General features: G+C 38.5%; 1 protein-coding gene across 4 annotated transcripts in view; it reads left to right on the top strand.

Annotated features, from left to right (window-relative positions):
- Nucleotides 1-24304, top strand: part of EPHA6 (EPH receptor A6) — a 999349-nt gene that overhangs the window by 429917 nt on the left and 545128 nt on the right. For all 4 annotated transcript variants that reach the window (XM_054248973.2, XM_035283338.3, XM_002761301.7 and 1 more), the window contains one exon: nucleotides 20942-21097. In XM_054248973.2, coding sequence (XP_054104948.2) covers nucleotides 20942-21097 — 156 coding nt within the window. The remainder of the gene's footprint in view (nucleotides 1-20941; nucleotides 21098-24304) is intronic.

Raw genomic sequence — 24304 nt, 5'->3', positions numbered from 1 at the left:
ATGAAAACTACATATGCTTTCAAATTAAAATGTGTAGTCAAACACGAGAGCTGAATATATTCATCAATAGAGCAATTTGAGACAAAAGGACTAAAATTGCAGGCTTCAACGTAAAAGTGTATTTTACAATTTTCAAATAACTCTAGTTCTTGAATATGGTATTTATTTGATAACAGGTAAAGTAAAATGTTATGTTAATTCCAAGTGTCTTTAGCAAGTGTTCTTTTCCCCTTAAAGAAGCTGTATCAGAATGTAATATAACAATATTGACTGAATATTTAAAAATTTGGTTGTATCAGTCAAAGAATCTTTAGGGTCACTTATTTATTTAGTCGGTCATTTATAAGATATTTACTGAACACCTAATATTTGTGAAATACTGTCTTATAATATGAAAATTTTAATACAAATGTATTTTATTCTCACAAGCGTCCATACTCTGATCTTGAGAGTCAAGGAATCAAACCACTGCAAAACAAACACTTGTATAATAGAAGCACATGTGATGGACAAGTGGAACAGAGGAGACACAAGTTTGTATATGTCGATAATGCGTTTGTTTGGTCCGGTAGATTATTGTACCTCAATGACTTTAACATGTTCCAAGTTATGGAAATTTGATGTGCATATGTGTAAAATTGATTAATTGGAGGGTTTGTATTGCATAAAAGAAGGCCTGCTAAGAATTTCTCTGCTATATTTAAAATATTTACACAAGGACAAACGTGTAAAAAATGATTTACACAAAATTTTGTATGTGTCCAGCTTCTGTTTAATGGGATGATGTATAGCATTATGGTAGAAGACTGTCAGTGTCCTTATGGTGCCCAGTTTTCCAGTAGAAACACTTACTATTGGTTCCTGAAATGCTATAAGTGGTTTTACAGAAGAGCTCCTGCCTGCCATGAAAATTGGATCATCCAAGCACCAGCTTACAGATGATCTGCCTGGGTGAGAAATGGTCATTGGGAAATTCAGGCTCAGGCCAACAGCATTAATATATGGAATTGCTATATATGGGGATTTGATCTGAGCCAAATCAAGAAACTGTGTTCCAATCAGACACATCACATCTGTAAAACTGGCATGCCCTAGTCTCTGCTGATTACGCAGCCATACAGAGCTCTTGCAAGCAGGGCATTAGGAGTTCTGCATCTCGAGTGTCTGCTGCTGCTGGATCCAGCACTTCACCCTTGAACATGCCCTTGTAATCCCTGAGAATCTGTCATATCCAAACCACGCTGAATCAATATAGGTTCTCTACTTGTACTAGAAGGAAGATACTGTTACAGCTTGCTTCAATTCTGTATGCACAGAACTTTCCAATTAAATGTTGGTCAAGCTTCCGATAAGCTATTTTAAAGCGTTCATGGAAAGGTGGAAATAAGCCGTTTAGTTACACAAGTAATTGTTATTCAACATAGAACCCTAATTGCAATAAATAATACAAAGTAAAACTCAGTATCATTATGAAGTTCAAGAACTACAGTTGTACTGTAAAAATGGAGGGCTACAGGCTGGGTGCAGTGGCTCATGCCTATAATCCTAGCACTTTGAGAGGCCATGGTGGGCGGATTGCCTGAGATCAGGAGTTCAAGACCAGCCTAGGCAACATGGTGAAAGCCTGTCTCTACTAAAAACACAAAAAATTGGCTGGGCTTGGTGGCACATGCTTGTAGTCCCAGCTACTTGGAAGGCTGAGGCATAAGAATTGCTTGCGTGGACCCTGGAGGCGGAGGTCGCAGTGAGCCGGGATCACACCACTACACTCCAGCCTGGGTGGCAGAGCAAGAATGTCTCAATGAAAAAAGAAAAAAAAAAGAAAGAAAAGAAAAGACAAGAAATAAAAGAAAGAAGAAAATGGAGAGCAACATGGATGTTTGCAATGTATTTCCACCATACACTGATTTTCAACCAGTGATTCAATGATACAAGTAATCACTGCAGGCTTGTATGATAAATACAGACACAGATTATCTGAATACTCACCCAGGGGGAAGATGGATAAGATTAAAAAGTTTAGAAATTTTAAGTCATAGTGTAGTGTGTTATCTTTCCAATTTTAAAGAAAGCAGATAATGAATATTTTGAATATCTCCTTTGGTAAGTGTTATTCCATAATATTCTCATGTAATTTTGACTAATAAGCATATATTGATTAAGTATGTATACAAGCAATCATACATTCATATTTGCCTCTGCTCTGTCTGCAGTATTGTCCCAGTGAATCAGCACACATAGAAAACTTAGTATTAAGTAATTTACAATGGAATTGAGAAGACATGCCTCTTTATGTGAAATAAGAAATAACAGGTATTAAAATGAGGATGCATATGATAATTGCACTGATAGGTTACAGGGGAAGAGAAAAATGTGATAATTATTACCAAGAATGTCTCATGTCACACGCACAAACACACGTGCACACACGCATGCACACACACACACATTTGTATAATGACAAGATTTCCCAGTGTTTGGTTATAGGAATCAGAGAGACCTGGCTTCAGGAGCCCGGCTTGTTGCGTGTCACCTTTGTGGCCTTGAGCAATGCCTGAGCTTTCATCTCATGTTTTGTGAAATGAGTCCATTAACACTCATGTCGTTGGGTTTTTGTAAGACTTAAATAGAATATAGAAAACATCGATTCGTACTGGACAAAAGTTGTGATTATTATATTGATTACCAGCATGATTAATAACTTTTTATAAAAATGTATGCTTTCCTTGCTTAGTAAAAATTTTATGGCCATAATTCAATAATTTTTACATTATTTTTCTGTCCTATTCCACCACAGAAATGACACAAAATATGTGACAGTGGGACATTCAAAATTGTCACATTGAAAAATAGATTGTAAATTTGTTGTGAAGGCAGCAGAAGATAGGGTTGTCAAACTTGACTGAGGTGTCAGAGTACGTGATACTTTGAGCAGTGATGAGTGACTGTAGTCAAAATGTTCAAATCACGCATACAGTTCATTCAATGATGAACCTACTCTTCAATTCTAGGCTGAAAGATGAAATAAGATTATTTCAAAAGAATAAGATTATTTTTTACCCAAAATGAGGTGGCCATGTAAAACATTTTAATGGAATAAAAGTTGTGGAATACATTTTTATTTCTAATATTTTGAATAAAGCAATATTAGTTTCACTTCTTACAAAAAATAAGTATCGTTAAGATAATATAAAACAGTTAAAACCATATGTGTCAGTTAAATCTCACTAAGGATTGTTTTGTTACAGTGTTTATAATCTGAGTATACTTATATCAGTTTGTTCTTACACTGTTATTAATATAAAGAACTTCCCAAGAATGGATAATTAATTTTTTTTATTTTTTATTTTTATTGCATTTTAGGTTTTGGGGTACATGTAAATAACATGCAAGATTGTTGCATAGGTACACACGTGGCAGTGTGATTTGCTGCCTTCCTCCCCTTCACCTATGTCTGGCATTTCTCCCCATGCTATCCCTCCCCAGCTCCCCACTCCCTGCTGTCCCTTCCCTATTTCCCCCCATCAGACCCTAGTGTGTAGTGCTCCCCTCCCTGTGTCCATGTGTTCTCATTGTTCAACACCCGCACATGAGTGAGAACATGTGGTGTTTGATTTTCTGTTCTTGTGTCAGTTTGCTGAGAATGATGGTTTCCAGGTTCATCCATGTCCCTACAAAGGACACAAACTCATCATTTTTGATGACTGCATAATATTCCATGGTGTATATGTGCCACATTTTCCCTGTTCAGTCTATCATTGATGGGCATTTGGGTTGGTTCCAGGTCTTTGCTGTTGTAAACTGTGCTGCAATGAACATTCATGTGCATATGTCCTTATAGTAGAACAAGTTATAATCCTTTGGATATATACCCAGTAATGGGACTGCTGGGTCAAATGGAATTTCTATTTCTAGGTCCTTGTGGAATCGCCACACTGTCTTCCACAATGGTTCAACTAATTTACACTCCCACCAACAGTGTAAAAGTGTTCCTATTTCTCCACATCCTCTCCAGCATCTGTTGTCTCCAGACTTTTTTAATGATCATTATTCTAATTGACATGAGATGGTATCTCAATGTAGTTTTGATTTGCATTTCTCTAATGATCAATGACGACGAGCATTTTTCATATGTTTGTCGGCCTCATGTATGTCTTCTTTTGTAAAGTGTCTGTTCATATTCTTCACCCACTATGAATGGGCTTGTTTGTTTTTTTCTTGTAAATCTGTTTTAGTTCTCTGTAAATTCTGGATATCAGCCCTTCGTCAGATGGGTAGACTGCAAAATTTTTTCCCATTCTGTTGGTTGCTGATTTACTCTAATGATTGTTTCTTTTGTCCTGCAGAAGCTGTGGAGTTTGATTAGGTCCCATTTGTGTATTTTGGCTTTTGTTGCCAATGCTTTTGGTGTTTTGGTCATGAAGTCCTTGCCTATGCCTATGTCCTGAATTGTTTTGCCTAGATTTTCTTCTAGGGTTTTTATGGTGTTAGGTCTTATGTTTAAGTCTTTAATCCATCGGGACTTAATTTTAGTGTAAGGTGTCAGGAAGGGATCCAGTTTCTGCTTTCTGCACATGGCTAGCCAGTTTTCCCAACACCATTTATTAAACAGGGAATCCTTTCCCCATTGCTTGTTTTTGTCAGGTTTGTCAAAGATCAGATGGTTGTAGATATGTTGTGTTGCCTCCGAGGCCTCTGTTCATTTCCATTGGTCTATATCTCTGTTTTGGTACCAATACCATGCTGTTTTGATTACTGTAGCCTTGTAGTATAGTTTGAAGTCTGGTGGTGTGATGCCTCCCACTTTGTTCCTTTTGCTTAGAATTGACTTGGCTATGCGGATGGGTAATTTATAAAGAAATTATGTTTAATTGACTCACAGTTTGCATGGCTGGAGAGGCTTACAATTATCAGGCTTACATACAGAAAACTTACAATCATGATGGAAGGCACAGGAGAAGCAAGTACCTTCATCACTAGGTGGCAGGAAACATGAGAGTGAAACAAAGGCAGAAGAGCTCCTTATGAAACCTCCAGATCTCATGAGAACTCACTCACTATCACAAGAACAGCATGAGGGGAACTGCCTCCTGGATCCTATCACCTCCCACCAGGTCCCTCCCTCAACATGTGGGATTTATGTGGATAACAGTTTGAGATGAGATTTGGCTGAGGACATAGAGCCAAACCATATCTGTCATCAACTACTCTTTAAAAGTGTGGTTCACTCCATCACTTCCCTAGATTACAAAATAAGCACAGTGTTCAAATTATAATGGGTAACTGATGATGAAAACTCAGATTATAGATTAGAATGGACCTGGCTAACTCTTGGCTTTTTTCATATGACCTTGAGCAAATGTTCTGGTTACCCAGTGCTGCATAAAAAACACCCCCAAATTTAGTGACTGAAAACAACACTGATCATCTATTTTGCTCACAAATCTGTAATGCGAGCCAGGATTGGCAAGGGTGGCTCATCTCTGCCCCAGGCAGCACCAGCCGGATTGACAGGAGTGGGGAATGGGGGGTTTACATTCCAGACAGGAATCCCAAGAATCCCAGCATCCCAAAGCATCAGGCAAAAGCTCTATTACCTTTTATGACCTGACTTGGAAGTCACATAAAGTCACTTCTACTGTAGTCACAAGCACACTGATTTCAAGAGAACAGAACAGAGGCCTAACAGTTTTGTGGAAAGAGTGTCTATAAGAAATTGTTGAAAGAAAGATATTGTTGGGGCATTTTTTGGAAAACCATCTGCCATAGTACATTATTTAATGTTACTTAGCTTCAGGTTCCTCTTCTGAATAATAAAATGATAGACACCCTTCTGGTCACTTTATACACATGCCGTTTATTAATCCCTCACAACCACCTCTGAGTTACGTGCTACGTTTTACTCCCATTGTCTTGGTCAGTTTGGGCTGCTGTAACAAAATATCATAGACTGTGTGTTTGGCTTAAACAGCAGAGATATATTTCTCACAGTCCAAGATCAAGGTGCTAGTAGGTCTGCTGAGTACCCTCCTCTTCCTTATTTGCAGATGGCTGTTTTCCAGTGTCCTCACATATAAGAGAGCAGAGTGATCTGGTTTCTTTCTTCCTTTATAAGGTCACTAATCCCATTCAGACCTCCATCCTCATGACCTAATCACTTCCGAAAGTCTCCATCTTCAAATATGATCGCATTGGGGATTTTCTGCTCCAACATACAAATTTTGGGATGACATACACAGACTCAGTCAATAGCACCTATTCTACAGAAGAGAAATCTGATACACATGAAAGTCACCTTAAATGATAGAGCAAGTAAACCAAAGAAACAGAACTCAAACCCATGTGATCTAGTTTCACACATTCCTTTTTACTTTGTAGTTAACTTTTATAATAATAACCAAAATATAGTAGGCAAAGTGCTTAGCCAGGTGCCTGGCTCATTCTGAATGTTCAGTAATTATAAGTGGTTTTGTTGTAGCTGTTATTACTAATGTATCTTATAGTAAATTCTGGATGTTTTCTTTTTGAAGATATTTTTCCTTATTCACAAAAGCAAATTCATTCTGACTTAAAGGGTATCCAATAAATGAAAATTGAAAGAAGAGGTGACAAATTGTCTTAACTAGATGGTCTACAAAAGCTAGTGAAACAAGAATAAGGATCTCTGACTAGGGGATACAAATACTAATAGTATTTCATTTCAGGATATGTGAGAATATGGTGATAGAGTCACCAAGCACATTTTTTAAAGCCAGTGATAAATATGAAGAAGTAGTATTAATGTGCTAATAAGTGTGGCTAAAACATATTGGGAGTATAAAGTTAAATAAAAATCACATTAGAAGATAAATGTTGGGATATTTAAAGACTGGTCAATATTTATAGAAACAACATAGTGGCTTCTAATGTTGTATGAGTATTATTACCAGATTACATTCAAAATGGTAATAAAAATTGAGCCTAATGCTAAAAACTGTTGCTATAAGTCTTTTTATCCAGAACAGAAATGCTTACTTTATTCTCACACCAGAAACAGCTTTAGAATTTTAACTGTGCTTGTCACCAGCCTCAGGCTACTAAAGTACTTCTGACTGTTTTCCAAATAATGCCCTAATCTTGAAACTTGTCCATCTCTTGAGTGAATGTGCTTTTTTTGAATCATCTCTAACATATGAATTATAAATCTGTGATTAAGAAAATATAATGAAAGGCAAAATTGAGGTCTCATACATTCACTTTATGCTTATTAATGGCAAATTACCTGAGTTTGCCAGTATGGAAATGTATATTCATTTCAGGATATTGGGGAACATGGTGATAGTGTGTGTGTGTGTGTGTGTAACTCCTGTTTCTAAGTTTATGTGTGAAAATAGCAACATCAAGAAACAAACTAACTGAAAACAGCAGCTTATGATCTCTCAGTTGATGTCCTCTTTTTTACATAACCAGAAGTTTAAAACCTGACTGCTGGTCTGATACCTGGGTCCTGGTCTTGGCCCAGTTCTTAAATCTTTGACATGTTAAATAGAATAAAATCCACATGTGTGCATTTGGAGTAGGCCCAAGAGTTCATAAACAAGTTTATGGATTGACTTTCTAAGCTCCTCTCTCCATGTTCTCTGGGTACTTTCTGGTTTCCCGTGGTTTCTCTTTAAGATTCCTTGGCAAGAAGGCTGAGGCTTTGTTTCCCCCACTCTGCTGTGCCCTTCTGCAACTACATTCACGTCCAGGACCCTGACAGAAGAAGACAGAGAGAAGAAGAAACGCAATGGAGGTTGACCCAGCCCTCTTGAAACCACAGCTTCAGTGAACAAGAAAGTTTCCTTTCTTAAGAAATTCAGGGCTGGGCGCGGTGTCTCACACCTGTAATCCCATCACTTTGGGAGGCTGAGGCGGGTGGATCACGAGGTCAACAGATCGAGACCATCCTGGTCAACATGGTGAAACCCTGTCTCTACTAAAAATACAAAAAATTAGCTGGGCAAGGTGGCGCGTGCCTGTAATCCCAACTACTCAGGAGGCTGAGGCAGGAGAATTGCCTGAACCCAGGAGGCGGAGGTTGTGGTGAGCCGAGATCACGCCATTGCACTCCAGCCTGGGTAACAAGAGCGAAACTCTGTCTCAAAAAAAAAAAGAAATTCAGCTCCTGTGGTTCCCACTTCCGGCCACTACCACCACCACCATCAAAATGTGATTGCTTAAGGACTAGGCAAGAGTTATGCAAGAAAAGAAAAAAAGGGTGGGATTGCCACTTCTCTCTGAGCCTTAGGAATTCTGATTCCTACCCCTAAAGCTAAGAGCAGGCTTGTCCTGGAGCTGTCTGTGACCCAGTGTCCACTTCCAAGTTACCAGTCCATTCAGGCGAGGAGAGGGTTGAGTGGGAACTGGAAAGACAAAAGAGAAAGATTGTAAACTTCTCATCAGCTCAGTGCGACTTCACGTTTTGGCTTCTCCAATCTGCCTATTTCTGCTCAGAGTCCTCAAGTAGCTGCTTTGTGTATTCTGCCTCGATTTGACAGTTAAATGGCAGAAAGAGGTTGCTACGTGTTTACTGTTTCCTTTCTGAAGCAAGAGCACCTTACTGTGATTCTGTGGGACGAAATTCATGTAACTTGCAGTATATTTTTGTAGGTCTAATGGTTTTTCTATTTGTTTATTCAATGAGAAATTCATTAAAGCATTTATTTGATGACAGTAAGAAATTGGAATTAGAACCAGTATGCTTTTATATACATTATCTAATCAATCTAATCATTATTTATTAATTTTTTTTTTTTGAGAGGGAATCTCACTCTGTCACCCAGGCTGGACTGCAGTGGTGCAATCTCAGGTCACTGCAACTTCTGTTCATGGTTGAATCAATTCTCATGCCTCAGCCTCCCAAGGAGCTTGGATTACTGGTGCCTGACACTACATCCAGCTAATTTTTATTTTTAGATTTCTAGTGGAGACTGGGTTTCGCCATGTTGACCAGGCTGATGTCAAACTCCAGACCAGAAGTGATCCACCCACCTCAGCCTCCCAGTGTCATTGGGATTACAGTTTAAGGCACCACATCTGGCCTCATGTGTTTTTTATAGTAGCCATCCTCCCAAGAAAGTTGGATTCAATATTTTGAAGCACAATATACAAGCTTATTATTTATAGACTTGGATTTGGTGACCTGAGAATGTCATTGGATGCTATTAGGTTATTCTGTAGAAACAATGTATATGTGCTTATTTACCCTCAAGTTTTGGCGTTTTCTTATGTTTAAATTCCTTAGTCTTACCTGCTTTTGCTAGTTACGTGACAATATTTATTGTACAACGCCATCTAAGAAAACATAGATGATGCTGCTTTTTGCCAGTTTCTTAAATTTCTTTCAGGAATCCTATTATTTTGAGAAATGATGTTGATCACATATTTTTACTGATAAGTCGTGCAGGTTTATCTAAACTTACAGGCTACTGAGCACCAATGAAGGAGAAGCAGCCAATTATATTAATGTCAGTTCCTGTCACAATCACAAGACACAATTCAATATTTCATCAAGCAGTGAGAACCGCACAGCATAATGTGCCGGCTAGGACTTCTCATGGCCTTCTTTGTCTTCGAGTTCTCTGATAATAAGGATAAGCCTAAAAAAAAAGATAACAATATATGGTCTAACCATTCAATTGTGAAAGTATGACTAGAATAAATTATTCATTTCTTATTTTTTGTTTTATTATAGATGTGAGTGTGTGTGTGTGTGTGAAAGTCAGTCTTCTACTGCGTTTCAATCAATACATCAATATTCTAATTCAATTTTTTGTAGATAATGAAATTTCAGACATCTATAAGGAAATTGTATTATAAGATAATTTGTGTATCCAGGTGTGGTGGCAGGTGCCTGTAATCCCAGCTACTCTGGAGGCTGAGGCAGGAGAATCACTTGAACCCGGGAGGCAGAGGTGGCAGTGAGCTAAGATGGTGGTACTGCACTCCAGCCTGGGCAACAGGAGTGAAACTTCATTTCCAAAAAAAAAAGATAATTAGTGGTATTTCAATCACTGTACTCATATTTAGTTTGCCCTTAATATGTTTTTCTCTAAAAATTTGCTTGGACTTTTGCCATATGTATAACATTTTCATTGTTATTTTAAGCAATTACATAAAGTTTCTCAAATTATAAACATATTTTAAAATAAAAAAGTAATTACTTCACACGTTTCAGAAATAAGGATATGTTTATAATTGTATTATTCGTAACGGAGTATACTTCCTCCAATTATATTATGTGAAATTTAGGAAGTTAAAAGCATTTTTTGTTAAATGTAGTTTATTGAACATATTAGTTTACTTCTATTCCTTTTTGACACTTCATTAACAAAATGAGAGTATATAGAACGTTTAACAAGAAAAAAGCAAAGGGAAGGAAAATACATCAGGAGAGAAAGGTAAAAGTCTGTATTAGGCCATTTCTGTGTTGCCATAAAGAAATACCTGAGATGGTTAATTTATAAAGAAAAGATTCAATCTGCTCATGATTTTTCAGGCAGTACAAGCATGGCTCCAGCATCTGGTTCTGGTGTGGGGCTCAGGAAACTTTTAATTTTGGCAGAAGGAGAACAGGAGCCTACACATCACGTGGTTGAACAGGAGCAAGTGATTGGGGAGTTGTGGTCCTAGACTTTTAAACAATCTGATCTTGCGTGAACTGTCTGAGTGAGAACCCACTTATAAACAAGGGGTTGCTTCTAAACCATTCATGAGGAATCCACCTCCATGATTCAGTCATCTCCCACCCTGCCCCTCCTCCAGCACTGAGAATCACATTTCAACATGAGATCTGGAGAAGATGAATATCCAACCCGTATCAATGTCAGCCAATTTCAGAAAATGGAAATCAAATGGAGGATCAATAACTCATGTAGTACTGGAAATTAGTCTGCAGGGGATAGGCCCCTTTCATCTTGTGCTTTTCTGTTGATTAAATAGCAAGGAATGGGATTGTTATATCAGATGGGAGGCCTATGTTCATCTATAGTAAGTACTGACAAACGGTTCTCTAAACTGGTAGCATCAACTCCTCCATTGATATTTACAATTCATATGGTTCCATATTCTCAGAAATACTTGGTATTGTGTGTTTATTTCATCTTAAGTTTTCTGGTAGAAGTAGGAGTATTACATTGAACTTTAAAATAAGTTATTTAAATATGTCTTTGAGAAACTAGATGTAGTAGATAGGAAAATGGTACTATAGGAGACTGTAAAATATGAAGACAAAAAAATAAGAATTCAGGATGTCTCAAATAGTCTGATTTTGGCCAAGATGGAGTACCATCTACTATGTGAGATAAGAAAACCCATTTAAAAATGTGGGGGGAAAAGAAAAACATGTTTACAACATGAGATATCAGATAATTGAGAGATAGTAATTAAAAGAAGAAAGCCCTACAATTGCCCCAACTTATACCATTTAGGGTAAATTTTCAGGCCCTGGCAAATGGAGAAAGGACCCTGATAAAACCTTATAAACTCCTTCATGGACTATTAATTGAGAAGACAGATCTGAGAGTCCAGAGAAATCAAGGTAGTGAGATTTCTCAGTGTCAGTATGACAGAGAAAAGGGCTTTCCAAAAGACAACTCCAAATAGATGCAGAGGTTCTCTGTGAGTGCTAACCTAAATTTTACTAATACAAAAAAAAAACCAAGAAGATAAAACAGATCGTAAAAAAGTATGTCACTTTCTAAAAGAACAAAGGAAACGAGGAAAATAACAAAGACATGGGACAAATGCAAAGCAAATAGCAAGGTAGAATTAAGTCCAAGAATATCAGTAATCATTAAATATAAATTATCTACATACCCAAATTAAATGGCAGAGATTGTCTATTATTTTTTAAAAAAACAAGACCCAGGGCTGAATCCAAGAAATATACTTTAAACATACAAATGGAAACACCTGAAAATGAGAGCATATAAGAAAACTGGGATTGACAGATATATTCACTATCTTGATTGTGCAAAGTTTTAACAGTTGGATAGATTTATCACAACACCTAATTGTACACTTTGAAATTTTGTGAGTGCCAATTATACTTCAGTATAGCTGTAAGAAAATAATATGGTGCATATAGAGTGGTAAGAAGTATAAAATTTCTATAGCAGTGGAAGGTGAGTTTGGAAAAATAGATGTGAGTTCATCTCTGAAGGAATTTAAACGTGAGTCTCAGTTTGGACTTTATTCTAGAAATCAGGTATTGGCATACCTTTTCTGTGAAAAGTCATAGAATATATATTTTAGACTTTGAAGTCTGAGTCAAAAATCTAGAATGTCATATACTTACATAATCATTTAAAAATATAAAGGCTGGGTGCAGATGTTCATGCCTATAATCTCAGCACTTTGGCAGGCTGAGGCAAGGCAGATCACTGAAGCACAGAAGGTTGAGACTAGCCTGAGCAACATGGCAAAACCCCATCTCTACACAAAATACAAAAATTAGCTTGGCATGGTGGCACATACCTATAGTCCCAGCTAATTAGGACGTTGATGTGGGAGGAGCAGCTGAGCTTGGGAGGTGGACACTGTAGTAAGCTGTAATCATACCACTGTACTCCAGCCTGGATGACAGAGACCCTGTCTTGAAAAATAAATAAAATATAAAAACCATTCTTACCTTTTTCCATACTGCTATAAAAAACTATCTGAGACAAGGTAATTTATAAAGAAAAGAGGTTTAAGTGACTTACAGTTCCTCAGGGCTGGGGAAGCCAATTTATAAAGAAAAGAGGTTTAATTGACTCACAGTTTATTAAGGCTGGGGAAGCCTAAGGGAACTTACAATTATGGCAGAAGGGTGAAGAGAAGTACCTAGTGAAGTGGGAAGAGCCCCTTAAAACCGTCAGATCTCATGAGAACTATCATGAGAATAGCATGAGGGAGACCACCCCCATGATTCAGTTACCCCCACCTGGTCTCTCCCTTGACACATGGGGATTATAGGGATTATGGGGATTACAATTCAAGATGAGATTTGGGTGGGGACACAAAGGCTAATAAAATCATTCTGTCCCTGTCTGCACCCAAATATCATATACCTGTCACGTTATGGTAACTTATGCCTTCCCAACAGTCCCCCAAAGTCTTAATTCATTCCTGCATTAACCCCAAATTCCAAGTCCAAAGTCTCTTCTAAAGAAAGATAAGTTCTTCCACATATGAGCCTCTAAAAACAAAAGCAAGTGAGTTACTTTCTAGATGCAATAGGGGTACAGGCATTGGGTAAACACGCCCATTCCAAATGGGAGAGATTGACCAGCCCCAAAGGGCTACAGGCCCCATGTAAGTCTGAAATCCAGTGTGGGAGTCAAATCCTAAAGCTGCAGAGTGATCTCCTTTGACTCCTTGACTCCATGTCTTACTTTCAGGTCACACTGATGCAAGAGGTGGGCTCCAGTGGTCTTGAGCAGCTCTGCCCCTGTGTCTTTGCAGGCTACAGCCCCACTCCTGGCTGCTTTTATGGGCTTGCATTGAGTATCTCTGGCTTTTCCAGTAATATGGTGCAGGTTGTCAGTGGATATATAATTCTGGGGTCTGGAGGATGGTGGCCCCCTTCTCATACATTAACTAGGATGTGTCCCACTGGGGACTCTGTGTGGAGGCCCAAACCCTACATTTTTCGTCTTCATTGCCCTAGTAGAGGTTCTCCATGAGGGTTCTGCCCCTGCAGTAGACTTCTGTGTGGACATCCGGGCATGCATCCTCCGAAATCTAGGTAGAAGCCCCCATTTCTCAATTCTTGTATTCTGCATACCTGCAGGCCCAATGGCACATGGAAGCTGCCCAGGCTCGGGGATTGCAACCTCTGAAGCAATGACCTGAGATGTACCTTTGCCCCTTTTAGCTATGGCTGGAGCAAGAATGACTGGGATGTCAGGTGCTGTGTCTCAAGGATGCACAGAGCAGCTGGGTCCTGGGCCTGGCCCATAAAACCGTTTCTTCCTCCTAGGCGTTCAGACTTGTTATGGAAAGTGCTGACATGAATATCTCTGGAATGCCCTGGAAATCTTTTCTCCATTATCTTGCTGATTAACATTCAGCTCCTTGTTAATTATGCAAATTCCTGCAGCGAGCTTTAATTTCTCCTCAGAAAATAGGTTTCTCTTTTCTATTGTACCGTTGGGTTGCAAACCTTCCAAAATTTTATGCTCTGCTTCCCTTTTAAATATAAGTTCTAATTTCAAACCATCTCTTTGTGAATGGATAAAACTGAGTGTTTTTAAGAGCACCCGAGTCACTTTGAATACTTTGCTGCTTAGAAATTTCTTCTGCCAGGTACCCTAAATCATCTCTCATGAGTTCAACGTTCCATAGATCTCTAGGGCTGGAGCAAAATACCACCAAGTCTCTCTGCCAAAGCACAGCAAGAGTCACATTTATTCCAGTGCACAACAAGTTCCTTATCTCCATCTGAGACCACCTAGGCTTGGCTTCATTGTCCATATCACTATTAGCATTTTGTTTGGAGCCATTCAACAAGTTTCTAGGATGTTCCAAACTTTTCCACATCTTCCTGTCTTCTTCCGAGCCCTTCAGACTGTTCCAGCTTCTGCCTGTTACCCATTTCCAAAGTTGGCTCCACATTTTTGCTGTCTTTATAACAGTACCCATTCTCTTTGGTACCAATTTATTGTAGTATTTCATCTTCATACTGCTATAAAGAACTGCCCACGGTTGGGTAATTTATAAAGGAAAGAGGTTTAAGGTTTCATTGACCCCTGTTTTGACATGGCTAGGGAAGCCTCAGGAAACTTACGGTCATGGCGAAAAGCAAAGGGGAAGCAAGGCACCTTCTTCACACGGCAGGAGGAAGGAGAAATGCCTGGAAAAGGAGGAAGAGCCCCTTTAAAACCATCAGATCTCGTGAGAACTCACTATCACAAGAACATCTTGGGGAAACCACCTCCATGACTCAATTACGTCTACCTTGTCTTTCCCTTGACATATGAGGATTATGAGGATTATAATTCAAGATGAGATTTGGGTGCAGACACAAATCCTGAAAAAGTCAGTCTGTACAAATCTAGGCAGTAGGTTTGCAAAATGGCTAAACTCTTACTATAGGCAAGAGAGAATAGCATGGCCATACATGTGATTTAGAAATGTAACTTGCAGAAAGTGTGGAGTGGATATGAGCAGAGAGAAAGCAGAGACAGGCAGAACTGGGATGAACGCACTATTCCAAGAGATGTAGATTTAAGTAATAAATCTGTATTATTATGGAGGAAAGGTTAAAAGTAGAATTAAAAAGGTTAGGGTTAGGGGTTAGGGTTAGGGTTTGGGTTAGGGTTAGGGTTTGGGTTAGGGTTTGGGTTAGGGTTAGGGTTTGGGTTAGGGTTAGGGTTAGGGTTAGGGTTAGGGTTAGGGTTAGGTTTAGGGTTAGGGTTAAGGTTAGGGTTAGGGTTAGGGTCAGGCTGGTTGCAGTGGTTCACACCTGTAATTCTAGCACTTTGGGAGGCCAAGACAGGCAGATCATGAGGTCAGGAGATTGAGACCATCTTGGCCAACATGATGAAACCTCATCTCTACTAAAAATACAAAAAATTAGCTAGGTGTGTTGGCGCATGCCTGTAATTCCAGCTCCTCAGGAGGTGAGGCAGGAGAACTGCTTGAACCAAGGAGTCAGAGGTTGCAGTGAGCTGAGATCGTGCCACTGCACATTAGCCAGGTGACAGGGCAAGATTCCATCTCAAGAAAAAAAAAACAGGTAATGTAAGTTTAAACTAAAGGTCTGTACCCCAACACATTTTTCTAAAGAAAGAATAATAAAAAGCACTTCATAATATAACCTGTAACTTTGCAACATGGTTTGTTTTTTTAAAGCAAGACCTTTAACACATCGTATAATATAAAGAGAGAAATAAGGAAATGGTAGAGAAGGAAGGAATATATGAGGAAGAAATTTAAAAGTTCTCAAGACCTAGGTACTGATATTCCATTTATAACCTAATTCTAACAAAACCTAAGACCACTAACTAAATAGATACACAGAATACTTATTCAATTTACAGAACTCTTGTTATGTTAGGTCATATTAGGTATTAGCATTCACCATTTATTTACCTTCATTCCATTTTTCCATTGTTTATAAAAGCTAAAGGCCAGGTGCGCTGGCTCACGCCTGTAATCCCAGCACTTTGGGAGGCGGAGGCAGGTAGATCACTTGAGATTAGGAGTTTGAGACTAGCCTGGCCAATGTGGTGAAACCCGGTCGCTACTAAAATACAAGTTAGCTGGACATGGATGCCTGTAAGCCCACCTACTCAGGAGGCTGAGGCAGGAGAATCACTTGAACTGGGGAGCTGAGGATAGGGTGAGCTGAGATTGTGCCACTGCACTCCAGCTTGAGTGACAGAGTCAGACTCCGTCTCAACAACAAAATAAATATTAATGTGTGCTGTATAAGGGAATGTGAGTGCCTCAACAATAATTTTCGGACAACAAAATTATTTATTTATTTATTTATTTATTTATTTTGAGACGGAGTTTCGCTCTTGTTACCCAGGCTGGAGTGCAATGGCGCGATCTCGGCTCACCGCAACCTCCGCCTCCTGGGTTCAGGCAATTCTCCTGCCTCAGCCTCCCGAGTAGCTGGGTTTACAGGCACGCGCCACCATGCCCAGCTAATTTTTTGTATTTTTAGTGGAGATGGGGTTTCACCATGTTGACCAGGATGTTCTCGATCTCTCGTCATCCACCCGCCTCGGCCTCCCAAAGTGCTGGGATTACAGGCTTGAGAGAATTATTTATTTTTAAATGAAATATTATGCTAAGTGTTAATATCAAAACAGAAATATTTAAATAATCCAAATATATTTTAAGAGTTCAAAATTTTAAGGATTTCAAAGGCACGCTGATGTATAAAAAACATTTGAAATCGGGGATAGAGTTGAAAGTTGCAGCCCCTTTATCCAATTTTTATATGTATTTTTTTTGCATTAGAAGGAAAATCCAAGTTCACACTAATAATGATTTCAAATGGAAAGCTGTTAATAGCTAGGTCATCTTGCAATATTAGAACAATCATTTTTCAGGCACAGTTTAATCGTTTTGAACATATTTACTGTCTGTTTTCACTCCTTACTTATAATACATTAAGCAGAAAACATATAAATCTATAGAAAGATAAATCGTGCCATTATCAGACCATGCATTAAGTAGACATGCATAATCTTTTGCAGAAACTCAATTAGAAGAGCACTCACACACAATCCAGTTCAATTAAACAAGTATGTATTGAGCACCTGCGTTATGACAAGCCCTAAGCACTGGGCAAAAATGCTCTTGGGGTGCTTGCAGCCATTACACAGGTGATCACCAAGGCTAACTAATGTGGAAAAGGTCCAGGTCCTTTGAGAAACTAAATTGGTTCTCAAAAGTCAGAATGGCCATCTTAAAGAACAGTGAGCTGAAAGGTAAGTGAATGACAGTCATGAAGATTATGAGGAACAGACAGCATGCGTGGGTCATGGGGTGGAGATGCAGTGCAGAGATTTTTCTTTTTTTTTTTTTTTAATTTTTTATTGGATTTTAGTTTTTGGGGTACATGAGCAGAGCATGCAAAACAGTTGCGTAGGTACACACATGGCAGTGTGCTTTGCTTTCCTTCTTCCCTTCATCCACATTTGGCATTTCTCCCCAGGCTATCCCTCCCCATCTCCCCCTCCCACTGGCCCTCCCCTTTTCCCCCCAATAGACCCCAGTGTTCAGTACTCCCCTTTCTGTGTCCATGTGTTCTCATTTTTCATCACCCACCTATGAGTGAGAATATGCGGTGTTTCATTTTCTGTTCTTGTGTCAGTTTGCTGAGGATGATGTTCTTCAGATTCATCCATGTCCCTACAAACGACACAAACTCATCATTTCTGATTGCTGCATAATATTCCATGGTGTATATGTGCCACATTTTTCCAATCCAGTCTATTATCAATGGGCATTTGGGTTGATTCCAGGTCTTTGCTATTGTAAACAATGCTGCAATGAACATTCATGTACATGTGTCCTTATAGTAGAACGATTTATAGTCCTTTGGATATATACCCAGTAAAGGGATTACTGGGTCAAATGGAATTTCTATTTCTAAATCCTTGAGGAATCGCCACACTGTCTTCCACAATGGTTGAACTAATTTACACTCCCACCAACAGTGTAAAAGTGTTCCTATTTCTCCACATCCTCTCCAGCATCTGTTGTCTCCAGATTTTTTAATGATCACCATTCTAACTGGCGTGAGATGGTATCTCAATGTGGTTTTGATTTGCATCTCTCTGATGAGCTCAAAGCAGGAAAAACAGCATGGTAAAACTATGGAAATTAAAGGAGGTCTTTGGCAATCATTCGTTTATTGGCCAAATATGCCTCATTGAGGGTCTAATAATGGCTAGCACTGTTCTAGACCCTGGAGATGCATTTTAGAAAACAAAATGAAAAAAAAATCTGCCTTTTTGGAGCATACGTTTTACTGTGGAATGATTTAAAAATGAAATGCATCATGTGTCAGATTTGAAGTTCTCTGGAGAGGGAGCGTAAGATGGAGTATTGCAATGGGGTGTAGCAGGAGTCGAAATTTTAAACAAGGAATCAAGGAAGGCTTCATTAATTTGGTGACATTTGAACAAAGACCCGATGTAAGGGAAGGACCAAACCATGCAGATAGCTCACTAAGAGCGAATGTTACAAAAAGCCCTGTTGTGGGAACAAGCTTTCGGTGTCCGAGATTCTGAAAAAGGCCAGTGTGGCTCGATCAGAGTATCTAAAGGAAATAAGATGTAGGAAATGAAAAGCGAGGTCACAGCGGGTGGGAGCAAAACCGTGCAGTGCTTGGGAGGCGGTTAACAAGGGAACAATCTTTACTGTTGGAGGAAGAGAAGCCACTGGAAGGTTCTAAGTCCAGTCGCAGCACAGTATTACACATGTTTTCAGGAGATCATCAGCTACTGGGTTGAGCATAGACTGCAGAGGGGCAAAGCCTTAACCAAGAAGGTGCAGGAAGGGAATATCTTCATCTGATGTGTTTGGAGAGGTAGGCAGAGCCAAATCGTGGGCAACCGTAACATCAGTATGGTGGGAAATTATCCAAATTTTTGAAATAGGAGAATATAATCAATAGATTTCTGTGTTTACAATTGTGCTGTCCACTACGGTATTCACTAGCCATGTGAGGTTTTTGGGCACTTGAAATGCAGTGAATTTGAGCTGAGACCTGCTGTAAGTGTCACGTACATACAGGGTTTCAAATACTTTACAGAAACATTTTAAAAATTCAAAAAACGTAAAATATATCAATGGTTGATTTTATGTTGAAATAATATTTTGGATATATTGTGTTAAATAAAACATGTTATTAAAATATAATTTCACCTGTTTCTTTTTAGTATTTTAATGTGACTACTACAAAATTTAAAGTTATGTATGTATGTCTCACTGTATACTGCTGTTAGATACAGTATGTTTAGAAGATCGCTCTGAAGAATGGATTCAAGTGAGCAAGAATAGTTGCTGAGAGGCTCGTTACGAGACTGTTCTCGAGAACAGCTGAATATCACCAGCCTATTCTAAATATCTTAGGAGGTGTTCTAAGCATTCTGAAAACATTCTAAGAAGTGACAAATTAACAGAAAACACTTCAGATGGGAAATTATTTAGATTCTGGTTTTAGCTACCAAAGAAAGTAAATAAAAGGTAACAGTGCCTTGCTGCACAAAAGCAGGTTGCAAGCAAGGCCACTTTATATTCTGAACAGTGTTCTTGACAGAAATTTGAATGGCTGATTAAAAGAAGAAAACAATGTGCCTATAACTCTTCTTTATCTGTCTTATAGGTCCTATATATGTACATGTAATAAACATTTTTCATGTTGTGGTTCTATGGCATACATGTTTCTAATTAATGTGAAATAGTCTTACTTCACAAAATAACATAAAAAGCCTTTTAAACATTACTTTACCTTAAAATATTGTAAATACCATTGCAATATTTTGAATGTAAGCTCCCCATTTAGATTTGTATGTTCTCTCTACGTTGACTAGTATATTCTGTTTTCAAATATTGTTACAGATTAAAGGTATTCTTTAAATTTCAGGTCCAACTTTTAAAATTATTTGGGAAATTATTAACAGACCTACCCTGTTGAATATATTCGGTTATTTTAAACTGCATATATTAGTAGAAAACAATTATTTTATTGGAAAACTATAGAAGGTAAACTTATTGAATATTTTGTGATACATTGTGTTGTAACTGCTGTCATAAGATCACATTTAGTAAAGATTTTTAAACAATATTCAATTTTGAAAATGTTAGTGCTGTTTCTCATATGTTATTTATATACTCCAATTTCCTAAATTTTAGAAAAATATTTTAATGGTAGTCTTTTTTTGATTAACTATATACTATTTATTTATCAACAAGTTATTGAAGAGACCATTGTTGAATATTTGTGTACCACCACTTCCTGTGGATGTTGATACTGAATAACCAACTTGATAATAATTTTACCATGCAGAATTGATAATATTGCTTCTTTTGAAATAGAACATTTATAAAAATCTTATTATAAAAACAAACATAAACTATTAATAAAATAGTTACAGCATATATAAAACAATTTAGCCACTAACAAAGATGGTGATATTTTGTGTGCATGTGCCCGTGTGTGTGTGTGTGTGTGTGTGTGTATGCTTGAGGTATGATTTTACAAATTAGCAGCCTCAGCTAAAATATGACGGCATAGTGGGTTTTATTAACTCTCAATAACTAATTTCATTTGTTAATGTTAACATATATGACTTCTATGTATCTATAACACTACTCTGAGATCTAATGTGTGTATAAATTAAGGTATGTTGTACATATACAAATAAAATAATTCTAGCATTAAAAAATGTTTTTTTTTCTTTTTTTACAGCTTGCAGACCAGGATTCTATAAAGCTTTTGCTGGGAACACAAAATGTTCTAAATGCCCTCCACATAGTGTAACATACATGGAAGCAACTTCTGTCTGTCAGTGTGAAAGGGCTTATTTCCGAGCTGAAAAAGACCCACCTTCTATGGCATGCACCAGTAAGTCTAGACATTTTGGATTTACAAATTCTGTTTCCAATCATTTTGGTCTTTATTCTAAATTTTAAAAATAAGTAATGTGCAAAATCTTGCATTTTCAGTGCTATTTGTCTGTAACGACAGTCAAGGAAAAGGCTTCTTTCTCTTCTCACATAGTCGCTTTTCAACTCGTTGTAAAGAATGTGTTTACTCCTCAAATTCATTTTGAACGGTTTGAGGCCCCACAGGTTTTCCTTATGCACAGTCTGTCCTGAGGAAGTTATGGCAGTTGAAGGCTGCGTTATGAACAGAACTTCTGTTCTTTGCTTCATCTCTTGACCATATTAAAGCACATCAATTTAGGACCACAGAGTTAATGTGTGGGGGAGATTCCAGTCGCTCTGCTATTGTTATGTGGAAAAGTTCACGTTTCCTTGACATGTATCTTTCAAGGCAGGCATTTTTTAGTTTATCCACATTTCACATCTTACTTTCTCTCCAATTTCTTTGGTTAGAAGCAATGCAGTGTTAAATCTAATTTGAAGGTCATTTTAATGTAGACACCAAGAATTTTCAATGAATCATTTCTTTTTTATTGAAATATTATAAAATATCTGTACATTTAAAAAATAAAGTTGAATATATTAATACATTGCTAAGCTATGCAAAAGTAAAATATCACTTCGATTGTTTTAAAAGTCTTATTAAATATGTTAACATAAAAAAAACCCACAATATATAAATTTAGAAAAAGGTAGAGGAGACTTTTTTTTTCCTTTTTTTTGAGACAGAATTTCATTCTTGTCACCCAGGCTGGAGTTTCAGTGGCATGATCCTGGCTCACTGCAACCTCCACCTCCTGCGTTCAAGGGATTCTCCGGACTCAGCCTTCTGAGTAGCTGGGATTGCAGGTGCACGCCACCACACCTGGCTGACTTTTGTATTTTTAGTAGAGATGGGGTTTCACATGTTGGCCAGGCTGGTCATGAACTCCTGACCTCAGGTGATCCACCCTCCTCAGCCTCCCGAAGTGCTGGGATTACAGGCCTGAGCCACCGCCCGTTAGCTGAGGGTTCATGTTTTATAAAGAATTACAGCTTTCAAGGCGGCCTTTCTGCAGCCTGGGAAACACAGCCTTTCACCAAGACAGGTGCTTTGAGGGTGGTAAGAATGACAGGGATTTATACTGAATGAGGTTGTAAAAGATACATATAAATAAGCTACAGGAGTTATGAAATTTACGAAAACAGAAACATGCACATGCACAGTTAAGCTTCAACCTCAGCATGGGACCCGTGTACAAAAAAGGGCCATGTTAGCACAATTCAGGGGTGGAGTTTTCAGCCCTCTGATGTCAAAGGTGAAGCAGAGGACATAGAAACCCTTGTTGGGCATACTTTCGACTAGCCAGAACTGCTGTGTGGTTGGTGGCCTCTTATTAGGAAGGAATGTTGGTTCCTTGTTATTCAAAACCACAGAAAGGGAGGGGCAGCATCAGGTATGATGATATCAGTCATGGAGTGAGTCTTTCTTTTTTAAAGGAAAAAAATCTTTTATTAAACTTTTACTAAGTATAAGGAATTTCTGAATTGTCCATGACTATTTGTGGTAGATACGGTAATCACTGTTTTACAGATGAGAAAACAGTGTGAAAGACTTGTCTAATGGCATACTACAGTAAAGGCTACAGCCAGGGACATAAGGGCATTCACGGGATTTTGAGAGGGAATTTAAATTCATTTGCTTTGGCAAAACGGTTTCTCATTGATACCTAATTATAATTACAATATATATATTGTACTTAAGGTTCTGGGTTACATGCGCAGATCATGCAAGATTATTGCATAGGTACATACATGGCAATGTGGTTTGCTGCCTCCATTCCCCCGTCACCTATATCTGGCATTTCTCCCCATGTTATCCCTCCCCAACCTCCCTACCCTTCGATGTCCCTCCCCAGTCCCTGCAACAGCCCCAGTGTGTGATGCGCCCCTCCCTATGTCCATGTGTTCTCATTGTTCAACACCCACCTATGAGTGAGAACATGCGGTGTTTGATTTTCTGTTCTTGTGTCAGTTTGCTGAGAATGATGGTTTCCAGATTTACCCATGTCCCTACATAGGGTATGAACTCATCGTTTTTTATGGCTGCATAGTATTTCATGGTGTATATGTGCCGCATTTTCCTTGTATGAGTCTTTAAAAAGGGTTGACTTCTGTTTAGCCCTTAGGGAAGAAAGCCGTATGGTAGTGAAGGAGGAGGTATGATGAGGTGTGTCCAGCCTCTCATCTCCTCATCATAGCTGGGATCTCGGTTTTTAGATTTCTTTGGGGTCGACTTGGCCATGAGGGGGTCTGTTCAGTTGGTTGGAGGATTCTGATTTTATTTAATTTTTATTTTTATTTCGGTAGTTTTGGTGGAACAGGTGGTGTTTGGTTGCATGGGGAAGTTCGTTAGTGGTGATTTCTAAGATTTCGGTGCACCCATCACCCAAGCAGTGTACACTGTACTGTATGTGTAGTCTTCTATCCCTCTGCATCCTCCCATCCCTCCCCACGGAGTTCCCAGAGTCCTTTATATCATTCCTATGTTGCTGGTCCTCATAACTTAGCCACCAGTTATGTGAGAACATATATGATGTGTGGTTTTTCCATTCCTGAGTTACTTCACTTAGAATAATGGTCTCCAGCTCCATGCAGGTTGCTACGAATGCCATTATTTTGCTTCTTTTTATTACTGAGTGGCATTCTATGGTGTGTGTGTGTGTGTGTGTGTGTGTGTGTATCACAGTTTCTTTATCCACTTATTAGTTGATGGGCATTTGGATTGGTTCCATATTTTTTCGCAATTGCAAATTGTGCTGCTATAAATGACTTCTTTTCCTCTAGGTAGATACCCAGTGTACCCAGTAGTGGGGTTGTTGGATCAAATAGTAGTTCTGCTTTTATTTCTTTAAGGAATCTCCATACTGCTATCTATGGTGGCTGTACTAGTTTATGTTCCCGCCAGCAGTGTAAAAGTGTCCGCCTTTCACCATATCCACACCAACATCTATGATCGTTTGATTTCTTAATTATGGCCATTCTTGCAAGAGTGAGGTGATATCGCATTCTGGTTTTGATTTGCATTTTCTTGATAATTAGTGATGTTGAGCATTTTTTTATATGTTTGTTGGCAGTTTGTATATCTTCTTTTGAGAATTCTCTATTCATGTCCTTTGCCCACTTT

This window comes from Callithrix jacchus, chromosome 21, assembly GCF_049354715.1.
Source record: "Callithrix jacchus isolate 240 chromosome 21, calJac240_pri, whole genome shotgun sequence".
NCBI lineage: Eukaryota > Metazoa > Chordata > Mammalia > Primates > Cebidae > Callithrix > Callithrix jacchus.
This window is presented reverse-complemented; position numbering and strand designations above follow the sequence as displayed.